This window comes from Salvelinus sp. IW2-2015, linkage group LG13 (genome assembly GCF_002910315.2).
Source record: "Salvelinus sp. IW2-2015 linkage group LG13, ASM291031v2, whole genome shotgun sequence".
NCBI classification, from domain to species: domain Eukaryota; kingdom Metazoa; phylum Chordata; class Actinopteri; order Salmoniformes; family Salmonidae; genus Salvelinus; species Salvelinus sp. IW2-2015.
The window spans coordinates 32,432,480-32,448,020 of NC_036853.1; the positions used below are offsets into that span (position 1 = coordinate 32,432,480).

At 43.3% G+C, this 15,541-nt stretch overlaps 1 protein-coding gene across 1 annotated transcript in view; it reads right to left on the reverse strand.

The window, feature by feature from the left end:
- Window positions 1-15,541, reverse strand: part of LOC111971228 (collagen alpha-1(XXIV) chain-like) — a 180,747-nt gene that overhangs the window by 143,054 nt on the left and 22,152 nt on the right. Inside the window, exon 2 of the mRNA XM_070445997.1 lies at window positions 9,793-9,857. Within this exon, the coding sequence (XP_070302098.1) occupies window positions 9,793-9,857 (65 nt within the window). The remainder of the gene's footprint in view (window positions 1-9,792; window positions 9,858-15,541) is intronic.

Sequence of the window (15,541 nt, forward strand, 5' to 3'; positions counted from 1 at the left end):
GAGGAACATGAAGTGAATATATAGGTGGAAGGTCTGATCAAGGCTCGGCTGCACTGACATCACAGATTACCCAGAGTCCTCCTCAGACAGCCAGGCAAGTGAGCCATGCAGCTGAGTTCCAAAACAAATCCAATTTTATTAGTCACATGCGCTGAATTCAAGAGGTGTAGACCTTACAGTTAAATGCTTACTTACGAGCCCCTAACCAACAGTGCAGTTTTAAAAAAAATACGGATAAGAATAAGAGATAAAAGTAACAAGTAATTAAAGAGCAGCAGTAAAAAAATAACAATATATAAAGGGGGTGCCGGTACAGAGTCAATGTGCGGGGGCACCGGTTAGTTGAGGTAGTATGTACATATAGGTAGAGTTATTAAAGTGACGATACATAGATGACAACAGAGAGTGGTAGTGGTGTGGATCGGGGGGGGGGGCAATGCAAATAGTTTGGGTAGCCATTTGACTAGATGTTCAGGAGTCTTATGGCTTGGGGGTAGAATCTGTGTAGAAGCCTTTTGTACCTCGACTTGGCGTTCCGGTACCGCTTTCCATGCGGTAGCAGAGATAACAGTCTATGACTAGGGTGGCTGGAGTCTTTGACAATTTTCAGGGCCTTCCTCTGACACCACCTGGTATAGAGGTCTTGGATGGCAGGAAGCTTGGCCCCAGTGATGTACTGGGCCGTTCGCACTACCCTCTGTTGTGCCTTGCGGTCGGAGGCCGAGCAGTTGCCATACCAGGCAGTGATGCAACCAGTCAGGATGCTCTCAATGGTGCTGCTGTAGAACCTTTTGAGGATCTGAGGACCCATGCCAAATCTTCAGTCAATCTTTTCACGACTGTCTTGGTGTGCTTGGACCATGTTAGTTTGTTGGTGATGTGGACACCAAGGAACTTGAAGCTCTCAACCTACTCCACTGCAGCAGAATGGGGGCGTGCTCGGTCCTCTTATTCCTGTAGTCCACAATCATCTCCAGACAGGAGACTATAGAGAGAGATAGATGGTACAGTACAGTACTACCACACAACAATATATGTGTGTGTGTGTTTCAAACAGCCTGTTTGAATCAATCTGCCACCACAGATTCACGATCTTCTCTCCTGCTGAGTCATGAATTTCCCTCTCTCCCAGGTGATTCCTCAAACTACATGTCAGAGCAGCTTAAATTGAAGTTCAGCAAGAGAACAGTGTTTAAAAAGTAGTTTCCAAAGTAGTGAAGCGTTTTCTCAGCACGGTAGCTATCTAAGCTTTGAATCAGGTTATAACATGACTAAAGGGAATTACAAATGTCAACAGCGTGGCACAATATTTTTGAAAAAGCATATGATATGACAAATGAGAACAAAGAGGTATTAAATATATTATCGACATTAAAAGCAAAAGGAATCAAAACTCAACGGCTTTACAGAAGACACAACTGTGTGTGTGTGTGTGTGTGTGTGTGTGTGTGTGTGTGTGTGTGTGTGTGTGTGTGTGTGTGTGTGTGTGTGTGTGTGTGTGTGTGTGTGTGTGTGTGTGTGTGTGTGTGTGTGTGTGTGTGAGGAGGGAGGCAGGGAGGGAGGGAGGGAGGGAGACAACTGGAGACTGATGTGGACGCTCAGTGGAATCCAGGAAATAGGAGAATGTCAGTGGTGAGATCCCGGGAAGAGTAGGAGAGGAGAAGAAGGAGGAGGGGTAGGAAGGAGGAGGAGGAGTTGGAGGAGAAGGAGCAGTGGAAGGTATTTTCATTGCTAATCCAGAGACACTAGTTTCCTTTGAAACAGCTCATCCCCCCCAAGCTCATTGAGCTGCTCAGGGAGCTTTTCAAAGACTGTTTTATTGATTTGGCAGAACAGGAGTGAAGAGAACTTAACCAGCAGTTTGCATGTGCGCACGCATAAGATACATGGCAAAGGAAATAGCTTCTTTGGGGGCATGCAAAACCCACACTCACCACAGTAAGAAAAAATCAAAAAGAGTCAAGAACGGAGACTGGTAAATAATCAGACATCAAAGCGGTAACACAGCTATTTTAGAACGACTTGCACATTTATGACCTTGCGACCTTTCATCTTGTTAACGGGTCAAATGGAACAGCTAATAACACATTTAGAAAAGCGTAGTATAAATGTGAACAGCAGACATTTGGGGAGGAAGGGGTAACATATGGTGGCTGACATTTACCGTTGTCCAATTTGTATCATTAAAACGTTCACATGGAAACACTTAGCAAAAAGCATTATGGATTCAGCGATCATAGAATACTCTAAAATGGAGATTCAAACAGAGTGACATTGGAGACCATTATCTTTGGAAATAGATCTATGCCTGAACTGTAAACAGCATGACATTGTACGTATTTCGAGAAATGCTGTTTACTGAGCAACATTAGCTCACCAGTCAATAGGCTGAATAGTGAAGTGATTTCCCACAGTCAAAGTCCTGCAATAAGAGCTATGATGTTATTAGGTGTAAACTCTTCACAGTTGTGTTCTTTGGATGTCACTGAGTAGGCTGATACCACATTTCATGGACCCAAGATCCATAGGTAAGGCTGTACATTGGAATATGAATGTTCGATACACATAGTAGTTTCACTGGTGAGCTAATGTGGCTCATTTCACAAGTCCTGCAATAAGAGCTATGACGTTAATATTTGTGTTAACCAGCGTTTTCTAAATTCAGTCCTGGGGACCCCAGGGGGTGCACAGTGTGTGCACCAGGGGGTGCACACACAGCTGATTCAAATAACGAACTCATCATCAAGCTTTGATTATTTGAATCAGCTATTTATTGCCCAGGCAAAAAACTAAACGTGCACCCCTTAGGGTCCCCAGGACCGAGTTTGGGAAAACGCTGGTGTGAACTCTTCTGTGGATGTTACTGAGTAGGCTGATACCCCATTTAACGGACCCATAGGTAAGAATGTACATTGCAATATGAATGTCTAACACACACAATAGACTGACTGGGGAGGTGATTTCCCACAGTCAAAGTCCTCCAATAAGAGCTGCTATGAAAATATGTGTGTAAACGCTTCACAGTTGTGTTTTGTGGGTGTCACTGAATCGGCTGATAACCCATTTTATTGATCCACAATCCATAGGCAAGGCTATACAGTGAAATATATGTATGTCCCCAAAACAATTATGAAGTCTAATACATCCACAGTGCGATTTAAACTCGTTTTTCCTTTCTCAAAAACAAATGATTGTCTTTTGTGGAATTCATATAACATCATTCCAAACTTGTTAAGCATCATCTAGTGCAAATATGACATGATTACACTATTTGTATCCGTTTCAAAGTGGGACCTTTATTTTGAAGGTGAACCGCAAATTCCACTATTGTGGCTAATCTTTATTGTGGCTAGCATCACATACAGTGCTGGTCACTGTTGAAAATGACATATCTACTGATTTCTTGCTTTTTCGTGTGGAGGCATGCATCCAAGACTTAGGTCAGCTAGCTGAGTGAGCAGAGATTACAATCTGGCAGTGTGGAAGTGGCAGAACTGAGTATTTGTAGAGGTCTTGATTATGGAACAGGTTGCAGCTGGTGGGGATCTGCTCTGACTCTAGCACACCTGTCTCCGCCCACACAATCAAAAACACAAACACACATAGGGAGAGGGAGAGAGCATTGGGGGAGTGGCAGCAGGTCAAGGAGACACAGGATGAGCAGTAGAGGGCGTGGCAGGAGCAGATGTAACACTTTTGTTTATTATCTACAGTTGAAGTCAGAAGTTTACATACCTTAGCCAAATACATTTAAACTCAGTTTTTCACAAACCCTGACATGTAATCCTTGTAAAAATTCCCTGTCTTTGGTCAGTTAGGATTACCACTATATTTTAAGAATGTGAAATGTCAGAATAATAGTAGAGAGAATGATTTATTTCAGCTTTTATTTCTTTCATCACATTCCCAGTCAGTCAGAAGTTTACATACACTCAATTAGTATTTGGTAGCATTGCCTTTAAATTGTTTAACTTGGGTCAAACATTTCGGGTAGCCTTCCACAAGCTTCCCAGAATAAGTTGGGTAAATTTTGGCCCATATCTCCTGACAGAGCTGGTGTAACTGAGTCAGGTTTGTAGGCCTCCTTGCTTGCACACGCTTTTTCAGTTCTGCCCACACATTTTTGATGGGATTGAGGTCAGGGCTTTGTGATGGCCACTCCAATACCTTGACTTTGCTGTCCTTCAGCCATTTTGCCACAACTTTGGAAGTATGTTTGGGGTCATTGTCCATTTGGAAGATCCATTTGCGACCAAGCTTTAACTTCCTGACTGATGTCTTGAGATGTTGCTTCAATATATCCACATCATTTTCCTTCCTCATGAAGCCATCTATTTTGTGAAGTGCACCAGTCCCCCCTGCAGCAAAGCACCCCCACAACAAAATGCTGCCACCCCCGTGCTTCACGGTTGGGATGGTGTTCTTCGACTTGCAAGCCACCCCCTTTTTACTCCAAACATAACAATGGTCATTATGGCCAAACAGTTCTGTTTTTGTTTCATCAGACCAGAGGACATTTCTCCAAAAAGTACAATATTTGTCCCCATGTGCAGTTGCAAAACGTAGTATGGCTTTTTCATGGCGGTTTTGGAGCAGTGGCTTCTTCCTTGCTGAGCGGCCTTTCAGGTTATGTTGATATAGGACTCGTTTTACTGTGGATATAGATACTTTTATACCTGTTTCCTCCAGCATCTTCACAAGGTCATTTGCTGTTGTTCTGGGATTGATTTGCACTTTTCGAGCGGTATGATGGCTTTGTGGTCCCATGGTGTTTATACTTGCATACTATCGTTTGTACAGATTACCCTGGTACCTGCAGGCATTAGGAAATTGCTCGCAAGGATGAACCAGATTTGTTGGAGGTCTTACCAATTTTTTTCTGAGGTCTTGGCTGATTTCTTTTGATTTTCCCATGATGTCAAGCAAAGAGGCATTGAGTTTGAAGGTAGGCCTTGAAATACATCCACAGGTACACCTCCAATTGACTCAAATGATGTCAATTAGCCTATCAGAAGCTTCTAAAGCCATGACATAATTTGCTGGAATTGGCCAAGCTGTTTAAAAGGCACAGTCAACTTAGTTTATTTAAATTCTGACCCACTGGAATTGTGATACAGTGAATTATAAGTGAAATAATCTGTCTGTAAACAATTTTTGGAAAGATTATTCACAAAGTAAATGTCCTAACCGACTTGCCAAAACTATAGTTTGTTAACAAGAAATGGAGTGGAGTGGTTGAATAACGAGTTTTAATGTCTCCAACCTATGTGTATGTAAACCTCCGACTTCAACTGTATTTCAGCAGTACTACCAGTAGAGCTGGTATGTCTCTATGGATGTGTCTCTATGAAGAATAAAAAAAAAAAAAAAATGTAGTTATAAAAATAAAAAAGTGAATCACATTTTTATTTGGCGTACCCCGACAACATTGCGCGTACCCCTGGGGTACCCCAGTTTGGGAATACATGCCCTAGAGCACACAAACTATACATACCTCGACCTAAACACAGGTAACTTCCACAAAGCTGTGAACGATCTGAGAGACAAGGCAAGAAGGGCCTTCTATGCCATCAAAAGGAACATAAAAATCAACATCCCAATTAGGATCTGGCTAAAAATACTTGAATCAGTATAGAAACATTACCCTTTATGGTTGTGAGGTCTGGGTCTGCTCACCACCCAAGGAATTTACAAAATGGGACAAAACACCAAATTGAGACTCTGCATGCAGATTCTGCAAAAATATTCTCAGTGTACAACTGTAACGTAACTCTAGTTCTTCCTCCTCCTCGGACGAGGAGAGGAGAGAGGATCGGAAGACCAATGTGCAGCGAGGTATTGATGACTAATGAATTTATTTAAAGACGAAGACGAACACGGAAAAAACACTTGGAAAATACAAAACAACAAAACGACGTAGACTGACCTAAAACATGAGAACTTACAAATACACCGAAGAACGGCACGAAACAGGTACAGACTACAAACCAACGCTACAGTCCCGTGTGGTACGAACATACATACAGACACGGAAGACAATTACCCACCAACAAACAATGTGAAACCACCTACCTTAATATGGTTCTCAATCAGAGGAGATGAAAACCACCTGCCTCTAATTGAGCACATATCAGGTCACCCATTTACCAACATAGAAACACATAACATAGAAATGCCACCCACACTCACGCCCTGACCGACTAACACATACAAAACAACAGAAAACAGGTCAGGAACGTGACATAACCCCCCCTCAAGGTGCGTACTCCGGACGCACTACCAAAAGTCTAGGGGAGGGTCTGGGGGGCATCTGACCACGGTGGTGGCTCAGGCTCTGGACGAGGTCCCCACCCCACCATAGTCAATCCCAGCTTCCGTAGCCTCCTCAAAGTGGCGACCCTCGCCACCGACCTTGGACTGGGAACCCTAGACATGGTCCCGCTGGACTTAGGGGCAGCCCCGGACTTGGGACCGCTCCGGACTGGCTGGCGAATCCGGGCTGGCTGGCTCTGGCGGATCCGGGCTGGCTGCTCTGGCGGATCCTGGCTGGCTGGCTCTGGCGGATCCTGGCTGGCTGGCTCGGCGGATCCTGGCTGGCGGAAGGCTCTGGCGGATCCTGGCTGGCGGAAGCTCTGGCGGATCCTGGCTGGCGGAATCTGCGGATCCTGGCTGCGAAGGCTCTGGCGGATCCTGGCTGGCGGAAGGCTTGGCGGCTCCTGGCTGGCGAAGGCTCTGGCGGCTCCTGGCTGGCGGAGGCTCTGGCTGCTCCTGGCTGGCGGAAGGCTCTGGCGGCTCCTGGCTGGCGAAGGCTCTGGCGGATCCTGGCTGGCGGAAGGCTCTGGCTGGTCCTGGCTGGACGGCTCTGGCTGGTCCTGGCTGGACGGCTCTGGTGATCCTGGCTGGACGGCTCTGGCTGCGTCCTTGGCTGGACGGCTCTGGCTGGTCCTGGCTGACGGCTCTGGCTGGTCCTGGCTGGACGGCTCTGTGCTGGTCCTGGCTGACGGCTCTGGCTGGTCCTGGCTGGACGGCTCTGGCTGGTCCTGGCTGGACGCGGCTGGTCCGTGACGGCTCTGAAAGTCGCGGACGACGGGCACACCTGTAGGGAGGAGACGGAGAGACAGCCTGGTGCGTGGGCTGCCACAGGACCCACCAGGCTGGAGAGACCTACAGGAGGCTTGATGTTAAAAGGAGGCACCTGAAGGACCGGGCTGTGGGGGAGCACTGGAGCTCTGGTGCGCAGCCTTTGCACCACTCCCCCAGGCTGGAGTACTATTCCAGCCCGTACCCTCCAGAGTGCAGCACAGGTTGAACCGGGCTGTGGATGAGCACTGGAGATCTAGTGCCTACTACGCGCACCTCTCCCTTAGGCTCCACTCCCACATTTGCCCGGTACGAGCGAAGCGTAGGCATAGGACGCACTGCACCCTCCAGCGCCCGGAGACACAGCACGCAGAGCCGGCGCAGGATACCCTGGACCGAAACTGCGTACGGAGACCAGACGCGCTGAGCAGGCACGATACGCCCCGGCTGGATGCCCACACTCACACGACACTTTCGGGGGGCTGCCCTATAGCGCACCGGGCTATGGGCACGCACTGGCGACACCGTGCGCTTAACCGCATAACACGGTGCCTGACCAGTGAGCGGTTGCTTATAATAAGCACGAGGAGTGCGCTCAGGTCTGCTACCTGGCTTAGCCCACATCCTCTCTAGCCCCCACCCAAAAAAATTCTGGGGTTGCCTCTCGTACCTGTCGCTCTGCCGTGCTGCCTCCTCATATCGCCGCCGCTCAGCTTTCGCTTCCTCCAGCTCAGCTTTGGGGCGGCGTACTCCCAGCCTGTGCCCAGGGTCCTTCTCCGTTCAAAATCTCCTCCCATGTCCAGGAGTCCTGGATTTCTGCTGCTGCTGTCGCTGCCCTTTTCCCCGCTGCTTGATCTTTTGGGTGGGTGATTCCTGTAACGTAACTCTAGTTCTTCCTCCTCCTCGGACGAGGAGAGGAGAGAGGGATCGGAAGACCAATGTGCAGCGAGGTATGATGACATAATGAATTTATTTAAAGACGAAGACGAACACGAAAAAACACTTGGAAAATACAAAACAACAAAACGACGTAGACTGACCTAAAACATGAGAACTTACAAATACACGAAGAACGCACGAAACAGGTACAGACTACAAACCAACGCTACAGTCCCGTGTGGTACGAACATACATACAGACACGGAAGACAATTACCCACCAACAAACAATGTGAAACCACCTACCTTAATATGGTTCTCAATCAGAGGAGATGAAAACCACCTGCCTCTAATTGAGAACCATATCAGGTCACCCATTTACCAACATAGAAACACATAACATAGAAATGCCCACCCACACTCACGCCCTGACCGACTAACACATACAAAACAACAGAAAACAGGTCAGGAACGTGACAACAACGTAAAACACCAAATAATGCATGCAGAGCAGAATTAGGCCAAAACCCACTAATGATCAAAATCCAGAAAAGAGACGTTACATTTCTCCACCACCTAAAAGGAAGCGATTCCCAAACATTTCATAGCAATGCCATCACCTACAGAGAGATGAGCCTGGAGAAGAGCCCCCTAAAGAAGATGGTCCTGGGGCTCTGTTCACAAACACAAACAGACCCATAGAGCCCCAGGACAGCAACACAATTAGACCCAACCAAATCATGAGAAAACAAAAAAAATATTACAAATTAACATTGAGGAAGGCCACCTTAGGCAGACCTGGCTATCAAGAAAAGACAGGCTATGCACACACTGCACACAAAATGAGGTGGAAACTGAGCTGCATTTCCTAAACTCCTGCCAAATGTATGACCATATTCGAGACACATATTTCCCTCAGATTACACAGACCCACAAAGAATTCGAAATATGGGAGCTGTGATAAACTCCCATATCTATTGGGTGAAATACCACAGTGTGCCATCACAGCAGCAAGATTTGTGACCTGTTGCCACAAGAAAAGGGCAACCAGTGAAGAACAAACACCATTGTAAATACAACCCATATTCATGTCTATTTATTTCCCCTTTAGCACTTTAACTATTTGCACATAATATGATATGTGAAATGTCTTATTATTTTGGAACTTTTGTGCGAGAGAGAGGAACATGAAGGAGTAAGTGGAAGGAAGAAATGGAGGCTATTTGGGCTGTCTCTACCTGTATTCTAGGACCTGAGGACCAAGAGCATGTAAAGAAGGGTTTTAAAAAATAAGGGTTTTAAAAAAGAATGGGAAGAGGAGAGTAGCTCCACATACCAATAATAACACATAACAAAGAATATTTCCTGTCCTTGATGATAGCGTGATGTCATAAATCACTTATTTTACGTAATATCATTCTCTGGGCAAGTTTGAACCCTAAAGCAATGGCAACAACAAATTAGAAGTGCTGGCATTCTCCCACCCTACAACCAGGAGTCAGTATTCACCCTCCCTCTCAGATACTGCCTGGCGCCAACAAGTGAAATGTCACTTGGTCCAACTAAGACCCATGCCTATCACACCCACACAAGTGCCATGTAACACTCAACACTTTGAATGTCTAAACTGTTCCCATTTGGAAGAAAGAACAGGCCATCGTAAACCAGGCTTTTGTAAAGTGACATCCCTTTATAGCTAGATAAGGTCACTCTCTCATCCACAACAGACAACAAAATATATGGCAACAGAAATGGCTAATGGACAGACATAGGTTTGGTGAAGACTGTTACAATGTAGAGATGGAGTTGAGATGGGGAGGTGGAGGCTGCTTACCTTGTGCTCGGTAGTCTTCTTCTGCAGACAATGTGCATATTGACAGGAGCAGGAGGAGGGTTCCCCTACAGGGACAAACAACACAGTTAGTCAAGGAAAGGAACATGGGAAACAAATACGAGACATCCTTGATTTGAGTCAATGGATCCAAGTCGCAAATCATACCTAAAGAGACAAGTAAGATACTAACCATACAGCATGGATACTGCGCTCTGAGTCTTCATTACGACCCAAACATCTAATCATAGTTAGTCTATAGGTCACAATCTGCAGTGCTGCTATGGCCACTGGGAAGCAGTGTCTGTCCACACTGCAATCAGACCGTAAGTCAGAAATCAACAACAAACAAAACATTTCATGCAACTGACATTGAGGACATTATGGTTGCGTCACAGCTGATATACTCTGAACTGTAGGTCCCGATACTATTTGGCTGGAGAAATTGTGGGAAAGAAAGTAAGGGAAAGTACCAGACCTGGGGTAACTATAGTTTCAATTACGCTTTGTGTAAAGTATTTTTTTGGGGGGGTAGGGGACCAAATTGTTACTTTGGACGGGACTATGACTATTTTAATACAGATACCCCAAAAATGACTACTTTTTAAAACTATTTGAATAAAGATCTCCGAAAGTAACAAAACAATTTAACTATTAGAATACAGATCTGAGAAAGCAACTACTTTATAAACAATATTTGAATACAGATCTCAGGAAGTGACTACTTTTCATAAACTATATGATTAGCTGCCTTCAACTAATGGTGGGGTTGTATCTGGAACTGCATGTTAAAGATAGAAATGAACAGAACCCCTATACTATTACAACCTATCTGACAGTCGTAATTGATCTACACTATACACTTACAGTATATCTGAACATTCTGTAAATGTCCATTCTCCTGAATGATATGTTGTACCGCTAAGTATACATAAGGTGATGTTCAACTACTGTACGACTCTTTCAACATGCCACTGAAAAGGTTGAAAGCTGCTATTCATTGTATCATACCTGAAAATACTGCAGAGAAATTCAAAGCCATTTGCAAACAACAACAAAAAAGTTGGATGCTTAGTAAAAAACAACTTCAAACTTCTTTGTCCAGTGTTCTGGTTTCAAACACACACTATAACATATTTAAAGGGGTAGTTTATTCAGAATAGAAACTAACATGATTTTCCACCTACCTTGGCTGTAGTTGATTCCAGAAGGCAGTTTTTAGATATTTAGTTGGCTTTCAACACTTAATAGCCATATTTTGTTACCGTTACACTTTTGTTACGGTTAGCATTGTCAACACTTAACATTAAACTGTTTTTGTGCCCGTGTAATAAAACTGCCATTACTTTTGGAGCAACATTTTATTAGCATGTTGTTACATAATACTTTGGTAATTGCATTTTAATTGTATTTGTATTTATTATGGATCCCTATTCTTCGGGGGGTCCAGCAAAATTAAGGTAGATATATATACAATCTTAAAAACATTACAATAAATCTCACACCACATACGTATCTACATCAGAAAATCTATGTGCATGTGTGTGTATAATGCGTATGTTATCATGTGTGTGTACGCGCTTCTGTTCCTGTGTGTGTGTCTCTTCGCAGTCCCTGCTGTTCCATAAGGTGTATTTTTATCTGTTGTTTTTTTAATATGATTTTACTGTTTGCATTAGTTACTTGATGTGAAATATTGTTCCATGTAGTCATGGCTCAATGTAGTACTGTGTGCCTCCCATAGTTTGTTCTTGACTTGGGGACTGTGAAGTGACCTCTGGTGGCATGTCTTGTGGGGTATGCATGGGTGTCTGAGCTGTGTGCTAGTAGTTTAAACAGACAGATCAGTGCGTTCAACATGTCAATACAAGTAGTGATGAAGTCAATCTATTCTCTACTTTGAGCCAAGAGAGATTGACATGCATATTATTAATGTTAGCTCTCCATGCACATTTAAGGGCCAGCCGTGCTGCCCTGTTCTGGGACAATTGTAATTTTCCTAAGTCCCTCTTCACAAAACTAGGACCTGTAGGACATGCCCTGTTTATAGCGTTGTTAAGACGGCAGAGCAACACCTTATTATGGACAGACCTCCCCCCATCTTAACTACTGTTCAAATAAAAACAGAATCGTATTTGTCACATACGCCGTTTAGACTGCATGTGACAAATAAAGGTGTAGACCTTACCGTGAAATGATTAGGGGGGGGGGGTCAATGTAAATAGTACAGGTGGCCATTTGTTTAATTGTTCTGCAGTCTTATGGCTTGGGGGGTAGAAGCTGATAACCTCTATGGGATCGGTGCCCCGCCCCCCCCCCCCGGGGACAGTTGAGCTAACATAGGCTAATATGATTAGCATTAGCATGAGGAAAATTTCACAGGACACAGACATTTCTGATATGGGCAGAAAGCTTACATTATTGTTAATCTAACTGTACTGTCCATTTATCCTACATTTATTTCAAATTTCCACAAACTTCAAAGTGTTTCCTTTCAAACGGCATCAAGAATATGCATATCCTTGCTTCAGGTCCTGAGCTACAGGCAGTTAAGATTTGGGTATGTCATTTCAGGCAAAAATTGAAAATAAGGGTAAGATCCTTAATTAACAAAGGCTTCCAAACTGGCAGCAACTACTGGGCAAAACAGACCTAAAGGACATGGCAAATGCTCAACCATTTAAGGTTTAAGAACAGCTGTAACTACAATCGGTTCCTTATACAAATTAATGGAGACCTATAACCATATAGGAGATAAATTGGTACAGAATTATCACTCACGGGTGCAACAAATACAGTCTCTGAAAAGGCACGCCTCAAAATATGTTCATGAGACAGAAACAACAATACCCTGAACCCACTAGTGGTCAAAAGGTTTTTGGCGCTCCAAAGATACGGAACTGTATTCTGTGGGGTGGAATTACAGTACCATTCAAAATACAGCAATTCTTTCCCCCAGCCACAACATTTTCCCACAATGCACCATCATTTACAGTATGCTGCAGTTAAACATTTCAGAGTATTTTACTGTTGATAATACCCCAAATTACTGTATAAATCGCCATATAAAGAGAGAGAGAAAGAGACAAAGTGATAGACAGACAGAGAGATAAAGAAAAGAGCGAAAGAAGAAACAGAGATAGAGACATCAGAGAGAGTGAGGGGAGAGAGAAATAGAAGGAACAACACTTGAGACCCTGTCACCTGTTCCCCAGCGAGATACCGGTGTAACATTCCACTACTGGCAATAGACACAAACACCTCCTCACACTCCAGAAACTGAAAAAAGAGGGGGAACATATAGGCTATACGAACACAATGACTAATCTGTCATTTATAAGGCCATCTTGACGAGGTTTAAAAGTGGAAAATTGTATAACACTTCCACTGAGTGCACAAAACATTAGGAACACGTTCCTAATATTGAGTTCCACCCCCTTTTTCCCTCAGAACAGCCTCAATTCGTCGGGTTACAGATACTTTTGAAGAACTAGATGATTACTTCGATGATTACTTTTAAATTAAGAAAAAAACTCTTGGACACTTTGTTTTCACAATGACATTCAAATCAGCATTGAAAAAAGGTGCAAGTTTAAGTTTGTTCCACCTGAGCAAGTCTGACCACAAGTCAGAGACCACTTTGATGACACACCAAATGTGTTTGATGGATCGTGGGAAAAGAGCAGGAATAGGCTTTTGTAGGCTACAGTCCAAGCTATGACTTCCAATGGTGCGACTGCATCCAAAGATTATCCAACTTGAATAAAAGCTTGGAGGTAAGGATGAAAGCAGCGGTGTAGTCTACGGCGATACGGATATCACTTATTTTTGTTATCTACATAGCGATGTGAATCACTGCTGCTCTCTCATTTAGTTATTTGCGCCTTACGGATTGTGGTTGTTGTGGACGGCTGTTCACACATCTAAATGTGTATTTGAACACAACAATGGTTGAATTCAAGAAATGTAAACTGCCTATCAATCATTGTTTTGAAACCAGTGGACAGCCAGTGAAAAATCTGCTCTTGAACAGCTTCGTAGTGCAGATCCAAGCATATGGAATAAAAATGGGGCTTTTATTGCTCAATCCAAGTCATGCTGATAAAAAAAATGAATCCATATGCCTAATGGACACATGCTCAAACTTGCACACCTTTGATAGAATTAAAGGGGCACTCTGTAGTTGCTACATCCATTTTTGGACTTATAAATTATATAAATGATATATCCATGGATTCTAGAATAATGTAATTTATAAATGCCTCATGAACCAAAATATAAGTTTGTTTCACTCCAATGTTTGTAAATATTGTAAATGTAAACAAACAATAATGTTTATATCATGGATGGTCAGTCCTTGCATCCATAGCTCTGTCTATTAATCTGAGAGTGGTTACATTTCTCCAGGCCCATCCCTCAGATTTTTACCAAAACAGAGGCGGGGCAACCGTTTTGTTATTGTTTCATCTGTGGATTTGCCGTTGAAACAGCTGCATACTATCAAGATATCAAAGTGTCACCAACAAAAAGGTAAACAATAGCCCTATAACAAATGCAGCATATGGCATTAATTTTCACATGTAAATAGCGCTTTTCAGTAGTGCTCAAAGCATGCCATTTCATGAGCGCAGCATTTATTTTTCAACTCGAATCAATGAGCCCAATCAGTCCTCCATGACAACAAAATCATAAACAACAGAGTAGGGCTGGCTAAGGTCATTCTCAGGTAAAACAATTTGGCTTATCTATACTTTTCAAGTACTATTCTTGAAGATCAAGGGCTATAACATTTATTGGAATGACTGGAATTCTGATAGGTTTTTAATGTAAAGATATAATTTAATCGTATTATTATATGTAGTAGAAAGCGATGGGTTAGAAGAAGCCTACATAACCAACCCATAAAGTAAAATGTAACATCCATATATGGCCAGCTATGTAAACTTTAACATTGATTTATCCTGTAATAGATGTCGTTCAATTGATAACATACATTTTTGTCTTCTTCTAATGACTCTTAAGGAGAAAGTAATCTAAAAGTAACAGAATGTAATCAGATTACGTTACTGAGTTTGGGTAATCCAAAAATGACATTACCGATTACAAATTTGGACAGGTAACTAGTAACTGTAATTGATTACATTTAGAAAGTAACCTTCTCAACCCTGCCCACAGGTATAGAAGTGCACTATATATGGAATTGGGTGCCATTTCAGGCGCAGTCTTAGGGTTCTATTCAGTCTGTATTGTGGAAATTCAGTGTTACAGAGTGATTGAATTATAAAGGCAATTTTCAGAGACTGCATTCACTGTAAACACTGCATATGTTGGCTCAATCGGAAATTACCTTTATATTTCTAGCACGCAATCTGTAACACTTCAGTGTTACAGTGTTACTTCACTTCAGCAATTTTCCTAACTTAATGTTTCATGACAACTGGCAGAATGAGATTTAGTTAGCAGCGACATTTAGAGCGGTATTGTTTATGTGGCTAATTGGCAGGCCCCTTAGATAATCAATCAGTGGCAACAAACCATGCATAGCTGTTGATCCTCCATAACAACTCCGGCATCATGTTCCCTCCTATAGGCTACACAGAACTCAACCACAGTGCAAACACGGTAATCCAATGGTTCTAGTACAACTTCACAAATGTCTTTGACAACATATCATACATTGGTATCAACTGCTAAGGCTTTGGATCTAGGGCTGCGATGGTCATGAAATTTAGGATGACGGTAATTGGCCAGC